The sequence below is a fragment of the Corvus brachyrhynchos genome, unplaced genomic scaffold, assembly GCF_000691975.1.
Source record: "Corvus brachyrhynchos isolate BGI_N302 unplaced genomic scaffold, ASM69197v1 scaffold91, whole genome shotgun sequence".
NCBI lineage: Eukaryota > Metazoa > Chordata > Aves > Passeriformes > Corvidae > Corvus > Corvus brachyrhynchos.
In genome coordinates this window covers 3,464,539-3,487,825 of record NW_008236442.1, presented here as the reverse complement: position 1 = coordinate 3,487,825, position 23,287 = coordinate 3,464,539, and the positions used below count along the sequence as shown (strand labels likewise).

General features: G+C 42.5%; 1 protein-coding gene across 8 annotated transcripts in view; it reads right to left on the bottom strand.

Moving 5' to 3' along the window:
• Window positions 1-23,287, bottom strand: part of MITF (melanogenesis associated transcription factor) — a 95,255-nt gene that overhangs the window by 49,794 nt on the left and 22,174 nt on the right. For 2 of the 8 annotated variants that reach the window (XM_008643600.2, XM_017747219.1), the window contains exon 1: window positions 2,926-3,131. The exons of 2 other annotated variants lie outside the window; for them this stretch is intronic. In XM_008643600.2, coding sequence (XP_008641822.1) covers window positions 2,926-2,975 — 50 coding nt within the window. In that variant the 5' untranslated portion in view covers window positions 2,976-3,131. Of the gene's footprint in view, window positions 1-2,925; window positions 3,134-13,510; window positions 13,533-18,172; window positions 18,259-23,287 lie in introns of those variants that run through there. 4 more of the 8 variants (XM_017747221.1, XM_017747222.1, XM_017747218.1 and 1 more) reach the window with 4 other exon arrangements.

The following is a 23,287-nucleotide window of genomic DNA, read 5'->3' as shown; positions in this document are numbered from 1 at the left end:
CTGCACTACACGAACTGATTCACCCCCAGATTCCCTGGAGCCAGGAGCAGAGCCCACACACAGCTAATACAGATGCAATTCAGATACTTCCTGCAAACAGTTTATGGAAACCATCTAATTGCAATAAATGAACCCGACTCATCCTTTTAATTGACACATGATTAAACCAGTTATCCATTAGCACTCTAATAAGCACAGCGTAATACAGACTGGGAGTTATTAGTTATGTGTCATGTGCTGATCCAATTAATCACGAAGTGATAACGCTTTATTAAATAAGTTTAAATTACATATCCTTTGCACAGATGCCTGGGAAATGTTAGTTACTGCATACATGAGTTATTATGCAGGTGGCCATTGCATAATAAAAGGCAACTGATCACATTAAAATCAAGTTTGATTTTGTTGCCATCAACCCACAGAGACCATAATCTTCCCAGATGTTTACTGATTATTTTATCTCTCTCCTTAGGCAAAAAGACAAACTCGTCTTTTGTTGGACAGTTTTGTTTTCAGATTCTATAAATTGATCAAACAAATGCTCTGGGTCAGATGCATTAGTTATGAGTTATCTGATGCACAAGCATTATTTTGCACTACCTATGCATTGAATAAGAAACTTCCCTGGAGACTTTGAACTGGAAAAAAAAACTAACTTTGCTTTTTAGCTACTTGAGAAACTTTTACTATTTTTGAATTTTTTTTAAGAAAAAAATGTCTCCAATGTAATGTTTCTTAGACAAATTGGACAAAGAGCCTTCAAAGCCACTTGTTCTGGGCAGGATGCTCTAAATTGAGAAATGGCACATAAGACGGAAGCTGCTGCTCTCCTCCCTCCATTCATGCCAACTGTTTGTTAATGGTTTAGTCCACGGAGAAATCAGCCAAGAAAAGCAGATTTAGCACCTCAAGAAGTCCACTGAGCTGCACCAGATCTCAGAGGTAAGAAATAACACCGGATTTAAATGCTTTTGTTTATATCTTACCCTTATCCCAGTCACAATTAGTCATAGAGAAAATAAAGGCATCCACATTTGAGTTGTAATGTTGGCAATCTCTCATCTCCTTGCTTTAAAGATTAAGATTGTTCTATGCTAATGGTGGCTACTTAAATACTTGACCTCCAGAAGACATTTTCAGAGACCACCACACAGCTCCCAACACCCCTCGTAGAAAATCACTAGAGTTTCTTCAAAATTAAAGTTGATTTGTACAAATTCTGTTTTCCATCTCTCTACCAAGCAGTAAAACCTCATGAAACTTTTTGTTCCCTGTATTGTATATGTGGCTGAAGCAACAACACCTGTAGGAGCTTCTAACCTGCCAGCCAGCAACGCTGTTTGCCTCAGAAAGGGGTGACAGAAAAGCGAAGAATAGCAAAAGAAAAAAAATAAATGCAAGGAGAAGCCAGATTACACACACCACCACCACCACCCCCCAAAAAAAGTCTAATACGAAACGCAAAAAGTCCACAAACAACAAAAAAACCCCCACACAGTCCCTTTTCCCCCATCCTCAGACAAGGTAAGGGATTCCAACTACTACAGCATTTTCCCTGGAGCACTTTGTACTTCATTCCTAACATTTAATAATTGACTGTGGGTTACAGTGACGCTCCGCTCACCGCGCCAACTGCCTGGTGCTGCTTGAAGTATCAATGCACAAAAAACAAGCCCAAGATCTGGCACCCTCCTATGCCCTGACTTGCCAAGGACAGAGCAGTTACAAAAACCGTGTGGAGACCTTTATCAGCCTTTATAATAAAGCCAGGACTATGTTTCAGGCTCCTACATGAAAGGTTTCCGGACTTGAAGGTTACATGTTTAAAGAGACAGGCTGCCTGCCCCTGCTCCATCATCGAGTTAAATGTTTTCTGTGCCTCCTGTGCTTTTGTATCCTGACCTGCACTGTCCTACACCATGGGCTGCACCCACAGAACAGCCCACAGCCCAAAAGGCACCCAGCCATCTGCCGGATTGCATTGAGTGCACCTGGTTGGGTAAGGAAGGAAAAACCCTGCAACATCCACCATGCACGCCAACTACAGCAAGGAGCTAAGGGTTGAATTTCAAATCAAATTAATTCGGTGGACCAACCTGCTTGGAAAAAAAACCCAAAAAACAAAAAAACCACACATGCACACACAAAAATCCTCTCCAACAAAACCCAGCCTCACAAACAAAAATATTCAATCCTCAGCTAAGAATTTTTTTAAGTTGTTGTACACCATGTAGTAGTTTTCCATTTTTCTTCCTGTCTTTAAAACACACCTTCACAAGTGGCTGAACATAATGCTTTCTGAACTTAATGAAAACCTCTCTCATGACCCAGGAGCACTCAGTAAATAATTATTAAGCTCCGGAGGCGGCTTTTGCATGAGTGTTGACTTAATAAAATGCCGTAAGTTGATCTGCTTGAATGCCCATTTAGTTGGGGACACAGCTTGCAGTATAGCCTGGAAAGCTTGATCTTGACCAGATTAAGGAACAAGGTAAAATTAAGAGGTTCAATCCAGAAACAACAAAGGTCACATTTTACAATCCTTTACTACCACTGCTGATAGAAGGGAGATGAATAATTGCAAACCTAAAGTATCCTCAAAGACTTCCATATTATAATAGTGACAATGCACCAAGTCTTTTTACACCGAAACTGAATCTCTGTTAGCCCAGAGCTGTGTTTTTGCCACGAAGTTTCAGAAGAAGAGACATATATATGTATATATATTTAAACACAGTATTATGTGTCTTCCCCTCTTGAAACCCACCATCATTAGCTGAGCTGGTCAGCCCAGCTGCTGGGGCTCTGTAGAGGACAGTGGCCAGTCCCAAGCACGGTATCTTTAATTCCCAGAACACAACCTCCACCACACCAAATCAATCCCGCAATAATCTGCTCACGGTGCCCCGGGAAAGCATCACTCACAGACGGAGGCTGTCAAAAGAGCAGGGCATGAACATCTGAACAGCTTCCATCTTTCCCCCCAATTTTGTGTCCAAGGGCTTTTGCTGAGCACCCCCGGGAGAAAGTCAAGCGGCGTCCGGGCCGGCTGTGTCTCCAGGGGAGGCTCCAGATAAGGACCTGGCAACTCCAATCCCCACGGAGCAGCAAGGCGGGCAGCGGCTCCCGGCACTGCAGCCCTGTGCAATCCAGCACCTACCGAGGAGAAAACAACGGGCTTGAGGCAGCACGTTCAGGGGTATCATGAAAGGACTCCAAAACAGCCGAGGAGTTTGGAGTCAGCACCTCGCTACATCCCGTCTCACCTGCATGGGAGCGCCGCACAGCCTCCTGGTGGGCACGGATCCGCAGGATCTGCGATGAATTCCCGGCACAGCCGTGGGCTGAGCAGATCCCAGGGGCTGCACCACCCTCACCACCCCGCGAGGAATGGGAGAAACCGAAGACACGGGCTGGCATTGAAAGCACTTCTGCCATTCATTAATTAAAAGGGGTGTGATCAGGCCATTAACACCATCAGTGGATAAGGGCTGTCTGTTAATAGCACCGTTTTCTCACGATCCTTATCACCAAAAAGATGAAGGGAAAGGGTGGGTGCAAGACAAATTTGTTTTCTGGGATGTAACTTCTTCACATTCAAAGCTCACCCAGGCAAACCTCCACCTAGGAGCCACTGGACACGCATCTCTCAAGAGCTTGAACCACATCTGTAAAGGTACAGAGTCGATACGACAGTGCACACACCATTTCCCCAGCTCCACCTCTGCTCAAACAGGCTGAAACCTTCACAAAAGCAGCATGCAGGGTACACAAAATACCTCAAAAATTGTTCCAAAAAATTGTCCCAAAATTGTTCCATGAAGGGCTAAAGGAATTTAAAATATAGCTGACTGTGTTACCCAATACTGGTTTACTGCTTTTTCTCAAACTTTCAAAGTTTCCCTCACAAATTTAGAGAAAATATTACCAAAATATAAAAGAGAAAAAAAATGCATGAAGCAGATTTGTCTTTCACTTAAAAGTCTGACCTTGTTAAAGACTTTTTGAACCATTTTTCAGACACCACATCTATGGGCACTTCCCTCTCTAAAGGGCTCTACAGAAATTTGCAAAACAAAAAGCCAGGTTGCTAAAACAACCAAGAGGTGATAAAAGAAAAAGCAAGGAGATAACACTCCACTAGCAATCTCTGTAGTTTTTGTAATGCAAAATTTACCTTTTTTTATCTGGGTCAATAGAGCCGATAACACCGTCGCTGAGAGGGAAGATGACGTATAACCACCACACTTTTTGATACTTTACAACTACATAGTGCCCAGGTCTGGCGTCACAGCACCTTTCTGTCATATCTTGGCTTAGAAATTATCACTTCCACAGCTGGATAGCCAGTTCATCCACAGAGGCAGTTTTCAGCAGAAGACAAGGCTCAACCATATTGTGTCCATAGCTTGTATCCATAATTCACATGACCAGACTCCTTCCCAGCTAAAAAGCCACCATGCTCCTCAAGGCTTACCAGGACCAGCAATTCCCAGCCTAAACCCTTCCATTCATCCAAGGTTTTCTGCTTATTGACTCCACTGTTACAGCACTATTCATTGCTTTCCAAAGAGGATGAGGCAGCTGGAAGCCTCATCTCCTGCAGATGACATCCTCGCTCTGGCATGCTGAGCAAACAGGATCTTGAGGAGCAAAAGGGAAAGTTGTTTATGGAAGATTTGCTTTAAATGATTAAGAACCCCAAAGAGTCATGATGAAAACCATGTAGTGAATTCTGTGCTTGGTATGCTGGCATTATCAGCATGTAAGACTTGCTCACAACAAGGGAGTACGACGTGCAAGGGAAAAAACAACCCCTAACACATCACTGCAGTAACTTCAACATTAAACCAGTCTTGGACAGATGTTATGCAAACTCTCGCTTCAATCTCTAGCCACAGCACTAGCTGTCCATTATGGGACCTGATCAGATCAGTGTCTTTAGCAACTCTTCTTTCTAACAAATCAACTCTCCAGGCTGCAGAAACCAATGCCTCAGCACACCCATGCTTGAAACAAACTTCAGTGTTGAGTCCTTAAGCATTGCTCATAGTTCTTCTATATTTTTGTCTATTTGTGGAAGGGTTTATTGGGGCAAAGAGGATTGTGTGACTGTGCAAGCTGAACAGCTGGGGGTGGGGGTAAAAAACCCCTTATTCAGCAACAAGTTACTCTACCAACCATTTGGATATTTACACTTCAATTACAATTTGCAATTGCAGGACAGATGTGCCAGACTTGCTGCCTTGGGTTTTCACAGCACAGACAGGAAGGTGGGATAATCTCCAGCCATCCATGTAAGAGAGCATTAGCGATGTTTACAAACTCGCTAATTGAGGCCAAGCAAAATGGAGGAGTTGCCCAACTGCAAACAACTAAAGACAGGTGGCCTTCAATTCTCTTGCTTAGGCCACTCAATGCCCCCCACAACATCCCTGACAATGAGATAGTCCCAAACCAAGGCTCCTAGAGGAAGCAAACCTCTTCAGTCCATCGGTATCACCAGCAGCATCCCCAGCATCCTCAGGCACATCCAGCAAACAGCCCTTCTGTCATCAGGTACCTCTCCCAAATCCCAAGTTCAGGGATTCCCCAAATTGGGTACAGTTTCTGTGTTCTTACAACCTCGGGGTGTGCACTGTGTGTCAGGATGGCTGGGGCAGGACAGTGCAAATGCCAACAGCTGTAAATCCTATTTTAAATTTGTCACATTTGCAGGAACTGCAATCTTTCACAGAAATATTTAGCCTTGATTTAAAGCCTTCAGCAGTAGGGAACTGCATCTCCAATGCAATGTTATGGTAATTCCTCCTCTTCCCTCATCAAAATAATTCTGCATCTTGTTTCAAACCAGAAACTGCTCAGGAACATCAGAGAGAGGATGAGGAAAATAATTACTTAAACGTAGTATTACTTAAACATGTAAATAAAAGAAATACCAAATGAAAACCATGGTACAGAATGAAGTCTCATTCAAAATAGAAACATGCAAGCAACATTTATACTTCTTGATTTCACAGAGTCAAAATATATACAAAAAGATCCTCCTTAATCTATTTATAGGTCTTTCAACACCTCAAATATGGCCCTGATAATACACAGCCTTAATTTAATTTTGCAATCACCCTTCTGCTCTGCACGTCTTATGTTGCATCTAAAATGCACAAGCACATCTCAAAGATGAGACATCAAGAAAAATCCTCAGAAATAACTTTATGCAACCAAATACAATCTTAAAAATTAACACAACTGCTGGGTTTCTAGAAAATGGGATTTTCTCAAGTAAAACTGTTCAGCACAGCCCATGTTTTGCACACTTTAGTGACTCCTGAGCCATGCTGTCTGTGTCACTTGCTGCAGGAACACCACTTCTTACTTTTCAAAAGATATTACAGCCTTTGGTTTACTTTTGAAAAAAAGCAGCCAACTCAAAACTATTTACAAGCCTTTCTGTTAGACCCTCCTAATCTGTTCTGCGCTGCCAGAAGCACAGCACTTGAATGGCTATTTCTGTTCAAAGCTATATTTGTTGTGGAACTACTGCAGACTCCTGAATCATGTAAACAGAGGCCAGAGCCAAAAAATGTTTCACTGGACTTGAAGTTCACATCTGCCTTAGTTACTAGGACAAAAAAAAATAAAGGCAGGGCTTAGGCTATAACCAATAAATCCTGCAAAGACTACGGTTAATAATGAATTCCTGCAACAGAGCTTTGTTTAATCTGGTTTACTTAGCATTTGCGACCTTGGCAAAGTACCTGTGTGAGCACCCGCCATTGTTGTGGAGCAGCGTTTCACACCTTCTGTTATTTTAGGCTCCAGCAGGCGACTGTACAGTGCTACATTAGTCAGGCAGGTTCATTAACACGCAGCAAAGTCACCTGGAAATGATGTGCAGTTCCAGACTTTTTGGAGCCCAGGAGCCAACTGTATTGCTGTCCCTAAAAAGCAGTATTGTAGCAGCTCTCAGTCAGGACCTGCAGCTGCACCTTTGGGCAAAACAAATGCTTGGCAAATGTGTTGCTGGAGCAAAGTGACCCTGTCATTTCCTCAGCTTCTTGGCTCAGAAAAGTTAATGCTACAAACCATGCCCTCACCTCAGCTTGCCCATGTGGATGAAAACTTCACCTGAGCACTCACCACCTTCTATTCCTCATGATCCTTCTCCAGCAGGAACAATCTCCAATATTCTCAACATGCTGGAAACAAAAGGCAGCCCAATATTACCAATAAACTGGAAACCATGAAAACCCCCAGAACAACAACGAAAACCCACACAGATGTTTGATCCAACTTCCCACAGATTACACAGACCTACCACTTCAGGCAGGGACACATTCTGCCCAGTGGTCTTTGGCACTGAGCTGCAGCAGAGGTACTACAGGCAGGAGGACAAGCAGCATGTGTTTGGGTAAGAGTGGGACATCACAGGTGGATCAAGGAGAACAAAAAAAATGTTTCTGTCATAACCCACATAAGAAATCTGGATTTAAGTGTAGTAACCTTTTTTTTTGGTCATACAAGCATTTGCTGAATTCAGAAGTTTAGTAGCTGCCTGATACTTAGTTGCCAATATATGTCTAATACAATGAAAATATTTTTCCCTTCCTTTCAGAGAGGCTGATACAAAGCCACATTCAGGAACTGTAACTGGCTTTCCACTTACTCAGGGGGAAAAAAAAAAAATCTTTTTTTTACAAACTCCAGAACAAACAAGATGATTTTCTATTTTCTTGCTTTTAAAAGCTGACAATGCAAGTACAAATGGATAATACATTTTATCATCTATGTTACTGTAGTTTATTTTTGTACAAATCTTGACCTTCATCTTTAACTAAGATATTCTACCTTAAAAGTGTTATACTTCTGTGTCTCTTCCCTTCATACAGCTACAACCTGGATATGGAATTCCTAATCTTAATAGAAGGATATATATTTAATTTTGCCTTGAATTGACACTACAGACTATTTGAAGTTGCATTAAAGCTGGTATTATCCTGTAAACACTTCCAGAGTACCAAAAATGAACACCAGCTGTCAGGATGCCAGTTACTCAATTAACACTTGCACAGCCAAAGCACTTTGCAATCCTATTCACAAGCTACCAAAAAAAACCTCCCCAAAACAAAAACAGCTAAAAAAGCAACTCCCATGCCTGGGCTAGCGAAAGACAGCTTCTGCAGGATTTCTCATTTGGCCAGCTCCCAGACATCTCCCTTTCCACACTAGATGGAGCTTTGTCCCCTCTTCCCCAGCTGTCTGGCAGTGCCCTGAGCTGGGATAAAAAGGGTAAAGAGGCAAAGGGTGAAACAGCAGCAGCGCCACCCCAAACAAACAGCCCGCAGCAGTGACCTCAGGAACAGCGGGATACCAGCGAGGACCTGGGCTCTCACCGTGCCCTGCCGGCTCCCTGATTTTAACACAGCACTGGTTTGCCATTTTCGAGGAATGAAAGATTTCAGCAATTCCAAATCCCTATCCATGCTGAGCTCCTACCAGCGTTTAACACGACTGCAAGGCACTGCCTGAGCTCACACCACAGTAAAACTACACTTCTTTTCCTTCCCTTATAGAGGGACAGCATTTAAGCTTATTCCCAGATTACACACTTGAGTTGCTCACTGGCTTTCCTGTATCCCTCTTCATACTCCCAGTTATTATCTTTCAAAATATGCTCTTCAGTCTCTTCTCTATTAACCTGAAACATCTGTCCCAAATGCCTCTGCTCAGGCTCCAGCCTTGGATTCACTGACACTTAGGGGAAGCGACTAATGGATAAAATTCCCCTTGATTTGTATCTGCTGGATTTGGTCTGTATTGTTTCAGATCACAGGTCAAGAGAAACAGCTCATCCTTCTGGTGAGCTGCCACAACTCCATTAGGATCTTTCAAAGCACAACAGGATATGGTACATCATCAGTACTTCTCTGATGAATTTAAACTCAATGGGACTGAGAGAAGCCCAGGAGAATGAGTCACTCCCGATGTCACAAGTGGCCTGCACTGCAAATCACAAAAAGCAGCAGCCTCAGGCTGTATCAGACAAGGCAATGCCAGAGAGGATGGAGAAGCACCGGTGTTCAAAGTGCAAAACCTCTGTGTGCCTTGTGGGCAAGGGCTCCTGCTTAGGCAATGTGCTCAAGAACAAGGAGCTAAAATTGAGGGGACAAGGAAAACAAGCCCACATTATAGTGGGAAGCTAAAGAAAAGTTTGGAGGTTGACAGGGGTGAGTGTTGCTGTCTATAAATATAGCAGAAAAACAAACACCCAGGAGAGAACAACCCTGGCACGTCACCAAAGTGATATAAACCAGCTATGAACAAGATTAAATTGGTATCAACAGTCTCATTCTGAGAAGTTCAGACCTGAAACCATTTCCAGCTAGAGGACTGACGAAGGAACAACGTGCTCCTTTGCAAATAAAGACTGGTTGCCTAATCAAAGTAGGTCACTGTGGAATGAAGCAGCCAGTAACAAATTACGGGACACAGAATCACAGAATCAATTAGGTTGGAAAAGACCTTTATGATCCTCAAGTCCAACCTTTGACCAACCACCACCTTATGAACCAAAGCAGAGCACTGAGTGCCATGTCCAGTCATTTCCTGAGCACAGAAGATGCCTGGCAGCCAGAGGCTCCAAAGGGCAGATGCAGAGCAAAGCAACTCTTTGGCAGAGCAGATGGATCTGAAGTAGTACTGGAATATTGCACACAACAGGAGCTCTTGCCTTCACATAGACCATGCTGAGCTAAAGCAGTAAATAATACCTCAAAAATGCAACCCCTCCTTTCTAAATTAAAGATTAGAGGTTCCCCAAAACAAACATAAAATCAAGAAATACCTACTACAAAAAGAGACATCCTAAAGTAGATAGAAGGCATGCAGAGCAGGTTTCATCCTGAGCAGATTTAAGAGGGATACCTTTTGAAGACAAGACAGCAGCTGGAGGGTCCAACAGCCACACATCGCCTGGCCAAGATAGCATCACCCATCATGACTTCCAACACAAGGCTGTAGAGCAGAGCCTCTTGGGGACACACAGCCTGGGCAGTGCAGACAGGAGCTGAAACCACATCTCTAAATCCCAGTATCCTCCATCCTCTGTAGCCAACATCCATGTCCTGTTATCCTACCCAGCACTGACAAGCAACACAAGACATAACTGAAGGTGAACCTGCCAGGCTCTTACAACTCCTACTCATATGTTTAGTAGAGAAGAACCTTCAGTTCACTACAGCAGCATGAAAATCCAACCCCTTGACACTCTGTAATTGTTCAACATCCTGGACATGCCATCCAAAATTTCCACTGAAGTTCAGGAGTGCAACATAATGAAAACACCCTCACTGACCATGTTATTTACAGCCTGGGAACAAAGAACTCCAGCCTCCAGTGCGCTTTTAATACAGACTAATTTATTCTGAAAAAAGTAATAATTAAGTACACAAAACCAAAGTATGGAACCTGAAAAACACCTTCCTGTCTGGCAGAGCAAGTGCTTTCTAAGGACACTTACAGTAGCTCCTACTGCTAAAATCGTTTATTAAAAATAACTGGGGGAAAGCAAAGATGATCTTGAAAATACACAGCAATGCTAAGCTGAAAAAGTTACACTGAAAAAACCCCAAAGCAGGTCAAATGCATTAATATATTCTTGTGATTAAGTCCATATCCAAGTAGTTTGAAACTGAAGTCTTCAATATTTGAATGATTATGCACATTTTTAAAAATCTTCCAAGTGTTTAGTACTACTAAAAAGCCAGCACATTAAATCTTTATGGGATTTAATATGGGATTGAGAAATTCCCTGAAACAAGAGGAAAAAAGCCCTAGGCAAAAAACCATAATAATCAATTTTCTCCACCCATCCTACCACATGCCTCTGCAGAACCAGCATCAGGTAAATTGGGGATTGCAGAGTCAGCCAGCATAATGTAGTTCCCAGGCCAAAGGGCTTGTGCTTTCAAACAGGTCCAAGACCTCGGTACTGTGGTGGCCCAGGACAGAAAATGCAGATGAAGCATTAGCAAGTGCCAGGAGGGAGGTACTGACACCAAAACCAGCCTGACAGTTACTGCTTCAGGTAAATTGTACCACTCCTTACTTAAGGGAAACCTCAGGATACTGCCATTAAAAATAAAAAGGTAATAAAAGGCTACTGTGATCCCAGTGAATGTAAAAGGTGATTGTTTGAGAGGGTGAAAAGCCCTTTCCACGTCCACATAGAAATAACAGCTGGAGTTGGCAGGGATGGGCTGAATCACTTCAGCCTGGTGAAAAAACAGGTTTTAGGAAGAAAAAAACCCCGATTTATCATTTTCTCATTGCATTATTCAACAGCAGCATCATTTTATCAACTTCTCAAATACTATCCCTCCAAGAGGCAATAGATAAGGCTTTTTCTATAAAGTCTTCCATAATCACTAGAGCACAAAAAAAAAAAAGTTGGCAGAAAATTGCTAGGTTTTCTACAGCAAAGTCCATCTATAATTTTTCATTTGAGATTAAATGCAATAAAATTCCTTAGAACTAAAAAACCAAATATGCAAATCTAAGGTGGATCCCAACCTGCAGGCATTTTTGTACCAGTTAACATTTCACATGCAAAAAAATGTAAACAGTAAAATTGAAGCCAGAATGAAGTTCTTTCCTCACTTCAATTAAAAACATGAATATAACTATTTATCTTAAAATAGTTTGAGCAACCTGGTCTAGTGGAAGGTGTCCCTGCCCATGGCAGGGGAGTTGGAACTGGATAATCTTTTAAGGCCCCTTCCAGTCCAATCCAATCTATTAGTCTATGATTCCCAGTGGTGTTGGGGAGCTATAGATGCATGGGAAGACGACAAGGAAATGAAAACCAAAATGAAGCGCCTACAGAAAACATTTAAAACTGCATTTCCGCATGGCAACAAAGAAACGTGCAGCTTGGAAACACCCTTCCATTTCTGTTTAACACAATGGTGGTGGGAATTCCTGCCAAAGTAAACTTCAAAAATTTGTTTGCCATGGAGGAAAACCAAGCAAACTGGAGTTCTGTGTGCAGAATCCTTGTTCAATAAGGTGAAGGTCTCTTTGTTCCCTTTAGTGCCTGGTCATTTCAAACTTTTGTACCTACATTGTTTTCTGTGCTTGCAAAACCTTCAAAACAATTAAAAGAGATAAAACTGGAAGGTGAAAAATTTTAATAACCCACTCCTAAGAATCAAAAGAGCCTTCCAACATGCCATGTGTAAAAATATCACCAAGTGTGACAACTTTCTTATTGTATCAGTCTACTTCCAAAAGTCTGGCATCTTTGAAAGTAAAATATTATTTCACACAGTGCAGAGAGAGAAGGTTTGTTTTTTTTAAGAAAATGTTTGCATAAAATCCAGGAAAAAAAGATGTATTTACAACGTTAATGCAAATTACATAATCTGTCCTCTTAGATGGCAGTTTCTGACCATTAACAACCGTAAATACAGATAAAACCTTTCATTCAATTATCGTGCTAAATGTCACATTTCTGTAAGCAGCACGATAAAGCAGCTCAATCACTCCTCCCTTGCTGATCTGTTATCTGAAAACCACAGACAGTATCATTTCTGACACTAGAAAAATAATTGCAACTTTCTAGGCTGTGGCTCAATTGTCTCAAGAGATCCTCTATGCACTAGCAAGAGTTTTCCTTTCACATCTCTCCTTTCCATTTAGGTCTTCTGAAATTCCATGGGTTTAAGTTTCTATCTTTGGCACACAGACATCTGGGCAAACAGCAATTCCTGAAATTTGCTACTCATTCAAGATATTTCTCGAGGTATTTGTCATAGCAACCTCAGGATGTAAACTCAAATTGCAAATCAGACTTTTAACCGCTGCAGGATTGGGGAGAAAAAGAGGCTGATTGCGATTATTAGACAGCAACTCTCACTGAGCATTTAATTCCAACATTAAATTCAGTCATGTATTCAGCACATCACAATAGAACTCAGGTGGGACATGGTCCCAAACCCAAGGAAATCAATAGGAGTATTTCATTCTGATTTCCCATAGAATCTTTGGGCATGCCACAGCATTTTGAGCCAGAAACCTGCCTGCCCTTGCTGCACCTGAGGAAACTGCCCCTGCAGGCAGCATGGATCCCACCACGCACAGAGTCAGCTCTGCAGTCCACGGCATCTGCCATGGAGCAAACCCTGACCCAGATGGCTGCACATGAAGGCACATGCAAAAGGTCTTGTGCATGCTTGTTCAGCTGGTTTGAAAAAGAAAAAAGAAGTGAGCAAGAAAATATTGGAGTTTTTGTGGTTCCAAGCCAGGTAATTTCTCCATTTTATTCCTACCTGGACCAGAAGAAGAGAGGGAAAACTAAACCAAAATGATCACATAGCACTGCTTGCTCTCCATCTCTGCCAGCCAGCTGCAGGAGCTGATGTGCAGGCACAACACCGGCTGGCACCAGGAGAAACAACTGCTCTGTGGAGTTCTGCTGCAGCTCAGAGAAGAAAAAGGACCAAGGACTTACCCAGGGGATTCATCCTTTCACGTTTCAATCCAAGGCAAGGCAAGTGCTCCCTGGGACCTGAGCTCCTGATGGCCCCAGAATCAAGACTAGACAGAAAGGTCTTAGTAAGCACTGGCTTCCAGAAACTGCACTTCCACTCCTACCATCCACCTCCTAACCCCGCTGCTGCATTTGTGGCTGCCTTTGTTAGAACACTTCTGCAAATGAAAACAGATGAGTAACTATTGCTGCTTTAGCAAACTCCCAAGCCCATGGTCACTAATAATAGCTTTGTTCCTTTTATTACTAAACAAAACCAAAAAAAAAAAAAAAAAGTTTAAATGCTTGCATAAAATGCACATTGCTGAATGTTTTCTTTCATTGATCCAGGGCTGTTTCCCCATATGAGCTTAGGCCCAGGACTCTCGAACAATTTCTGTGATACAATGTGAAGCAACCTCAGGCTGTTTGAAGGGGCTTCCCTCACAAAAAAAGTTTAAAAATCACATTTGGTGCTCTTTCATTGCGACATTGAGAGTTCAGTTAAAAAAATAAAACTGGACAGAGACATTGTTGCACAAACTGGAAGGCAGAGGCAGGGCTGAGCTCCCTGGCAGGAGACAGCCCGGAGCTGATGGATCCAGGGAAGCAGAGCTGCTCTGCCAGCTCCTGGGCACGGCGCCGGCCCCGACTGCGCCAGCAGCAAACAGGTGGGACAGAGGGAAAGGGCAGCATGTGGGGAAGAGAAAGTGGAGAAGGGCAACAAGAGAGGAAGAAAATGGAGAAGGTATGAAGCCATTGCTGTGAAGAGAATGACCGCAGGAAAGCCTCCCCTTGTGCAAGAAAAAAGAAACAAGAGAAAAGCTACAAGAACTACTTTTTGGTACAAAATTCTGCTTTTCCTCTCTACAATCAAATCAATTACAAGAACTTCTGAAAGCAATAAAAATAACTGGGTCCCAAATCACCCCAAGTCTGCCATGCTCTATTTGATGGAGCCTCCCACTGCACACCCCCTGTGGCCTGGGATCTGCTGTAGCCTCCTGCTCCTCTGATGCTCATGCCCACGGCCAATAAGAGGCCATGTCTCTCCCCTTTCTTCTTTTGGGTGGTTTCATATCAATCTTGGATTGAACTGCAGTACAACTAAGCCCAGGGCCTCTGTTATCCTGCACAATGGTGCAGGAAAATGACTCAGAGCTGCCGGGCTTTGGCTGCCCATGCTGAAAGGTGAGTAGAATCAAGAACACAAAAAAAAAAAAAAAGATGCTGAATATTCAAAAGTCAGGCCACAGCATTTTCACATTTTTCACATCCTAAAGCTTCTAGGGGTTTTTAGCTTATTAATTTCTATTACTGGTCTGACTGCTGCTGAATGATCCCAAGCATCGCAGAAAATGACTCAGAGCTGCCGGGCTGTGGCTGCCCATGCTGAAAGGTGAGTAGAATCAAGAACACAAAAAAAAAAAAAAAGATGCTGAATATTCAAAAGTCAGGCCACAGCATTTTCACATTTTTCACATCCTAAAGCTTCTAGGGGTTTTTAGCTTATTAATTTCTATTACTGGTCTGACTGCTGCTGAATGATCCCAAGCATCGCATGGCAGATGTTTCTTTTCACAGGAAGTAACCAAGCTAAAAGCAGCGAAAGCATCCTCTTGTTCTTGTGTGAGCCCTTTTTTATTTTTTTTTCCTTAGTTTATTTGAACAATAGCACCATGAAACAGCCTACAATAATGACTGTTACAAAATAGGAAGCTGAATTATTAGGCAAGCTCTGTCTGCATAACTCAATCAGCCTAGGGAGGATATGACAGGCACGACCAGGACAAAGGACTGGACTCTGTGACCCCAGGCATCTTTCAGGACTCTGTTTCTGAATTACTAAGAGCTGAAGTTTACTTTTACTCCTTGATTAGAGGCACCATTCCTATAACTGCAGCAGCAAAGCACAGGCATTTCCCAAGGAAGTGGATCACCAAGTGTGCATGCAGAAGGCAAACACTTTAGACAGGCTGGGATGAGAACTTCACCTGAAAATAAGGTTCAAAATGGAAATTCAAAGTTTAGTATTTAACCTTTTGAGCATTCTAGGGGGACAGGTAAATCATGAGGTAGTCTTTAAGCAAATACCCATCAACAGTTTTTGCAAACTAACAAAAAAATAACGGGTAAAAGATGTCTTTAAGCAGCTGCAAGGTTCAACAGCACAGAAGTTCTACAATCCTGCCAAGAGCATCATCAGGACCAGCTCTGGAGGGATATATTTTGGACCAGACGACCAGTAACCAAAGGCAGCCACCCACCATCCTGTCATTACAACAACCCTACTGAAACTATGAAGAGCAGGTCTAAGTGCTTGGCTGAGCAACACTTTGGAGCCAACAGCAACACCAGTGACTGAGCAAGAGCAATACAGGAACCTGAAAGTGAATCATTAACGAGCAATGATTTCTCCATTACTCACTGTGGATATAGAGTTACTGCGGGTAAGATTTGTTTCTAAAAAAAGGGAACAGCCACCAACATGAGCACCAACACATTCATCAAAGCCCAGAACAATGCGGGAAGAAAAGAGGAAGGCACAGCTATGGGTCAGGCTTTGTCCAAAAGAGCTGCTCATCGAGGAAGGCTCTGTGGAGCAGAGCAGACGTGCTGGGAGCAGGATCTCACACCATTCCCTGCCACGGGGGTCACACTCAGGGGCTCGGGTCAATTGGGCGTTGATTTTGCATCACACCAAGAAATTATTAACTCATTCTACAAAAGCCATACAACTGTCAAGCTGCTGATAGAGATCAATAACCAACTACTAAAACATCAACAGTTTGACCTCTAGGCAAGTGTTTCCATACCTCGTCACCTATGTTCTACAGTAAATGCTCCCAGTACATTTTCCCCAAGCATTTGCAGTCTGTGCTACTGAGAATAAGCAACAGGAGAACCGAGCTGACATTCTCAGCCAGTCTTTAGGCAAGATTAGCAAGCAATTAAAGCTGTTGTATGAGGAATTTTAAGTGCTCTACAACTTCATGCCAAACAAGAGCTAGTCAAGCACTGGAATTTATTTTTTGCAATTCTGTTCTACACAGAAACAGAGACAAATTTAAAGAAAAGATTTTTTGAAGCAAGGATTCAACCAATTACCAAAACATCTATTATAGTTTAAATACTAATATATGCTGAAAGAAAATCTGCATCAAAAAGGGACGTGCAAAGCATTATGATTGCTTCCTACCAGAACATTTCAATTTCAACTGAACTCGGGAGGGGTGGGGGGGGCTTAATCACTTTTTGTTCTTTTGTTGGTAAAACATAATTAATGGTAATGCTAATTGCACCCTAGCCACTTTGGGTGCAGCACATCCTGGGAACACTTCTGAAGGCCAGAACTGAATCTCAGCCCCAAAAGCAAATGAGAGCTTTGCCATCCCTTACATACAACCAGATCTCCCAGGACAGGGAGCAGAGCATACAGCTTTTGTCCCAAGAGCAGATCATTTAGTCCCAGCTAAAAAGTGTTTGTTAAGTTGCCAGGAAGACAAGACAGAGCAACAGAGAAAGCCACACATTTCATCAGGATAAGAGTTACAAGATGTTCAAGAGGAAAAGCTTGGTTTTAAGTACAACAGAAAATAAGGCAGATTTGGGGAACTGTCACCCCCAGCAACAATTGCACAGCTCGCATGGGTCTGACAATAAGGACTGAAAATAATGATTTTCATAAACACGCTAACTAGAGCAGAAAAAAATGTTACAATGAACAAAGCAAGTAAGCAAAGTTAAATAAGGTAAGTGAAGCCTGAGGTACAGTTTCAGACTGATCTGTTCACATAAAGAATGCTCTAGTTGAAGATTAGGGGTGAGAAATAAGAAGTCATTAGCTCTTCTTCAAGGTTCATGATTCAAATCTGACAAAACACACACTTCAGTGTTTCCAAGCTTAAAGAAAATTCCAGCAGGGTCACAGAAGACGCTATTTTTAGCTGGCTTAATCTCTGTGCACTCAAACACAGCTTTTGTACATGCACATATTTTGTCAGCACTTAAATAAAGAAAAAAAAAAATCTCTGCTACCAAAAACTTAATCATCCACAAGTTCTGAAAATGGAAATGAGCTTTCCTCTTAATATTAGCTGCTTTTGACTGAACAGCACTGAAAAACAGCCTATAGCTTTTCCAGCCAAAACTGCCACCAGAAAAAAACCCCCAGGTCCTGGAAAATATTCAGTGACAAAACCAAGAAAGAAGAATGTGGGAAGTTACCAGCAATTAATTTCTTCAATAGGAAACAAACTCTTCCCACCCACAATGTACCTATCAGTACAGCTGAGAATGTTCTGAAACCCAGAACATCCAGGCAGTGAAGTGCATTGGGAAGTGCCCGGCGCTGGCAGCCGGAAGGAAAGGCAGCAGCCCCGCAGCCCTGGCACTGCTAAGCCCTCTGACAAAAAGGAAATACATTAGAAATCAGTGGGCCTGCCTTGGTTCCTGGCTGGCTGCTCAGTGCCAAGACAGTTTAGATCTGGGGCTGTTAGAAGGGCAAAGTGACGGGGTCAGATATCTGTGTACACTAAGCCAAGGGGTTGGTCAGACGACCTTCAGGGGTCCCTTCCAACCTATTCCAAATTATTTCTGGTCCAGAAACAGTGACATTTAATCCTTGTCTCTTAATTTACTTACCATATACTTTAAAATGTTTTCATCCATGTTAGAAAGGTTTCAGCTACAGGACCAAGAATGATGTGGCCCAGGCACTGCATCACCCACTGGAAAGATCAATAAGAACATTTATAGTTGCAACAAGACTCTTGCTACTCTTCAGTAACTCCTCTGTGCATGTACTGCTACACAGGCTCTACACAAGTCATTTATTCTCTGGGCCCTTGTTGTTAAATTCTTTATCAATCCTTGTAAATTTGTCTGTTGACCTATTGTAATTTTAAGAGATTGAACATTTATACCAGCCAAACTCTTTTAACAGAATTAACTAGAAGTATCATGTAAGCTTTTAATAATGTTGACAACTACTAAAATGCAGTTAGCTAAGCCAACAAGGAACCACTGAAACCTTACACATGTTCTCCTCTCCTCATCAAGCACAGAACTTCATGTGGAGGCAGCAAATTTCCTGACTGCTTCCTTAAACACTAATGGATCAAATCTGACTGCAAAGGAACACTAAGTGGCTGAACTCCCCTTCTTCCCCCTGAAACAAGAGTCAACCTTCAGCATTTCTCCTGCTCAAACCCAAAACACGCGCACACACACAGGTTGTGCAGCATATTCCACAACAGTGTCAGTGTCCCAGAACAATTTTATCACCTTTAAGCAAGTTTAGGAGAAGATTATGGCTTGGAGAAGCACCTTCTTTACTGAACATCAGTATCAGTGACAAATCCGCAATACTGAGTTAATAGTTATTCAGAACTGAAAACAGAAGTACTTGACTAGTGTAAATGCATTGGAAAAAATTCACCAGACTCAGTCAGAATCTCTCCTTGTTAGTTTTCTGTAAGTGACAGAAATCTTCAAGCAGTCATAATTCATAACTAGCCATCATTTCTCTTAAGGTACGCCCCAAGGAAACTTGATGTACATCCAAACTTCTGCAAGCTTGCTCCTTTCTGCTGGATGCATCTTTCATTTTCCCTAAGAGTGAAAATCATGTTCTGGAAAGGCTACAGCATGCCAGGGATTCTTAAAATAGAAAGGCTGTAGCTGGTGATACTGCAAATATAAATACAGCTATTAGTATAGCAGTGGGAATAATAGCAGTGACATGGACCCAGAGCAGCCCAGTGGCCAAACTCTGCTGGCAAGCTATCCATGGCTTCCCAAAACACAAGCAGGAGAAAGAGAACTGCCATTTAACAGTCTGAATGGGCATAATGCACACCGAATGAGTTGTGGCAAATTCACAGCACAGTCTTGGGCTTCAAGGTTTCTAAATTTAGGTGTTTCAGTGCAGGAAGGGAGGTAGGAGAGCTACAAAAATGCTTTAGTAAGGTAGCAGAGTGAGCTGATTGCAGGTCTGTGTAATTTTGACCTTGCCGTACCAAAAAAAAGTTGGCAGCTGGGGCATTGTGTCCAAGTGCCACCTTGGCATGAGCAGGGAAAAGCACAACCCTGGCTTTCTGTAACTGCAGCCTTCAGAGAAGGATACAAACACCAAAACAAGAACATCAAAGAAGAAAATGGACTGAGAAAGGCTTATCCACCAAACTACCAAAGCCTGTGAACCTTAAAGTCTGCTTAAAAATCTTAGATGTCAAAGTTATCAAAGCACACCACCAGTCAGAACTGTGGCCAAGTCTAATATAATAATGTCATGTTTATTTTTATCCCTGACTCCAGACTAGGTGCTCCAGCTATATTTGTGCTTCTTGTAGCATTTCTTAGGAAACACACACACACACTGACTGAGCAGAGCAGTAGAGGGTATATTAGACAATCTATTCCAGACAGCAGCCTTGCTGTATCACCAAGCTAATAAGCAATTTCAGTCAACAGAAATACCAGAGCATACCTTGAGAAACACTTTCTCCAAGCATTTTTAAGTAACTGTTTCTATTGGACTAAGGACAAACAATATTGCATAGGTTTTGGAATAATTTAGTGAGCCTTGTTTGATTAACTAAAAGAAAACAAAAATATTTCATAAACTTCATTTAATAGGTGACTAAGCCCCCAGACATGCAGTGATCTGGCCAGTGGTCAGAGCCACTCAAGCACAGAGTCCATGTGGCAGTGTCACTCAAGCCATCAGACCCTGCACAGACATCGGCACAGACATCTTGATACAGCAAGTCTTCCCAAAACTTCTGAAGAAAACACTCATGAGCTCTCCAGTTTCTGCACAGCACAGAGCACTGGTGGGGAGAGGGGAGACTCCAGTGCCCCAGCACTTGCCTCTGATTTCAGCTGCATTGTCACTCACTACAGCACAAGTATTAATTTCTATGTAGAAAACAGACATGCCAGCAAATCCTACAGAAGCCCCCACTTCTCACATCACCTCACTAAGTCAGGCTTTGAGCTTCAAGATAAAGTTGCCTGCCTGTCTCTATCCTCTCTTTTCCTCCTTCCAGCTTGGTCTTTTTTATCCCTCACCCCACACTCAGGATGACAGGCTGCAGATACCATGAGCTGGACTCAGGTACCCACACAGAAAAATCATTGTTTAAAGATCTTGGGCCAGAACTCCGAGACTCAAAGGACACGGCTCAGACCACCCTTGGTCAGTCTTGACAGTATTCTGTACAGCTCCTTTGCCTTGCCTAAATATAAAGAAAACCAGGACAGATGACTGCAGGATACATCCACAAAGTACTTGTTAAGAGCACCTGATGAACAAACACATTCAGCCGAGACAGCAGAAGTTATATTCTTATAATAACAAAAAGCGATGTGCTCGCAGCCACAACGATCACGGGGGCATGAGCAATTCAAGAGTTTGCAAGGAGACTGCTTCATTAAGTCAACAGCAACACTTGGAGGGGAAAGCACAAGCTTTTAGCAGACAAATTCTTCATTAGGCTTCCCAGTGCTCACAGCACACACACCACCACCAGGCTCCAAAATACACCTTTTTGGTTTTGGTGCTTCTCACACAAGACAGAAGCAGGGCACTGGACAAAGCTATTTCTCTCCTGTGAGCTCTGCATGGTTATATTCCAGTTCCTGCATCTACAATCTCACATGATTCAGGAAAACTACCAAACTATCAGAAAACACTCTGCTTGATGGCTGACCAAATCTAAAATAACATGAAGTGTACTGCTGTTCCAGAAGCATGTCAACATATGGATCACCTTTAGAAACACAGAGTTTTGTCATATGCTACTGGTTGCATAAACCAAGAAAAATGCTGCTATTGTGGAACAACTGAGATGTTGCTATGATTAAGTTCATAAGGCATTAATTGATTCATTTCCACCGCATTTCTCAGAAGCCCAGCTCTTAGATGCAAAGCCAACTCCGCTTAAATTCAATTAGTTTTGGGGAGGGAGGGGGTGGGTGGACAGGAAATAATAATTTATGAACAGAATAGAAAAATGCAATCAAGCCTCAACTTCCAATTCAGTTTTCCTTTGCTGTATGATGGGAACATGCAAATTCAAGTCACCACATCTGAATTCCTCCTCTTCCATGACAGAGGCACAGCAAGGCTTTAACATCACTGGCATCATGCAGTACAGCCTTCATGCTAAATCCTGGTTATCCCACTTCTAGCCACAGAAGCAAACAGTTCTGAGCAAATAGGCAGAAATAAATCACAGTGAGATGACAGCTACAAAGCACACATTATGGTTAGTTTGGGTCATGGACATAAGGATTAATGGATAGCAAACAGAGAATAAAACAAAAAAAGTGGCAAAGAGGTCAGAATCACTTGTCACCCTACCCTGAACACAAAACAAACTCATGTCCTGCCACAAGTGCTTGCTCTCCCATCCTAACCTGGTCTCAAAAGTGGACAGTTAGCAAAATCTTTACAATTTCCACTTGTTAACAAAAAGTTTTTAATACAGAAAGCAGCCTCTCCTTGTCCTGCAAGCTGAATTTGTAACTATCACTACCATACTTTGCTTCTGTATTATTTTCCTATCCTTTGCACCACAAATTAAGTAAGTTCACAAAACAAGCGTTGTGGGGATCATCCTCAGGTTTGTGCTGTACAAAAGACTATAGAGAGGTACAGCTGGGATTCCTTTATACTGTGAAAAAACAAAGAATCAAGATCTGGCTATTAGGCATAAAGCCACAGAAATTTCATTTCTTCAACAGTACAAGGAGAGGACAGCGAATAAAGTGAAAAGAAGAAAATGTAGCACAAAAGGAAGAAGGTAGCACAAGAGGCCTTCTCCTTCAGGAGAGAAGGGCACAGGAAAATGCAAGAAAAAAAAACAGATACAGAAAAGAAGCTGCCAGGACACAGGCGGTGTATGAGGAACAATCCCAAGGGATGTGGCACAGGGGGAGTCTGAAGCATCAGCAGCATGAAAAAGACAGGGCAGGTGAGGTAAGAGGCAAAGAAAGACAGGACCAGAAAAGTGTGGAGAGCACAACAGAGTATCACTGTAGTAAAGGTGGAAGAATACTTGTCATCGTGTATGCAGAGATAGACAGATGGGACAAGAGATGAATATTTATGAACCCAGGAAGAACTTAACCATCAGATCTTAAAGAAAGGGAAGTAATGTAGAAAAAGAAAGCACTGAAGAATTGAGAAAGTAAGAACAAGAAACCCCAAAGGCTTTTGGGTTTTTTCTGTTCAAGGAAAGGACAAGTGTTGCATAACAAAATCTAAATGGCAGCTTCATGGAGTGAGCTGTCAGAGTTCACTCTCTGTGCATGGGACCGTGAGAAGAGCACTTCCCAGACCCAGACATGAGCAGACAGTACAGAAACTTCCCTTCCCAGGAACATGAAGGATGAGATGCAGCCTGCTGTTTCTGGTGTTGTCTGCCAGGTCTCTCCAGCTCAAAGCTCCAGCACTATTGAGCTATCCCTACCTGTCAGAGTATCACTGCCAGTACCTTAAGGCCACGATTACCAGTAATTGCAACTAATCCAGCTCTAGCTGCATGGAGGGAAAGGTTGTTCATGTTCTGAACTATTTTACAATAAACTCATATTTTACAAGCTCACAGGAGAGTTTTACTTGATGGCACTAACATCAGATGAAATAACTGCAGGACTTGTCGAGGACAAGGATTCTGTTCCTCACTGCTGCTCGTCTCCATCACCTGAGGGTAAGCTGCTCCCTTCTCTCTTATTTCCCCATTTGCAAAG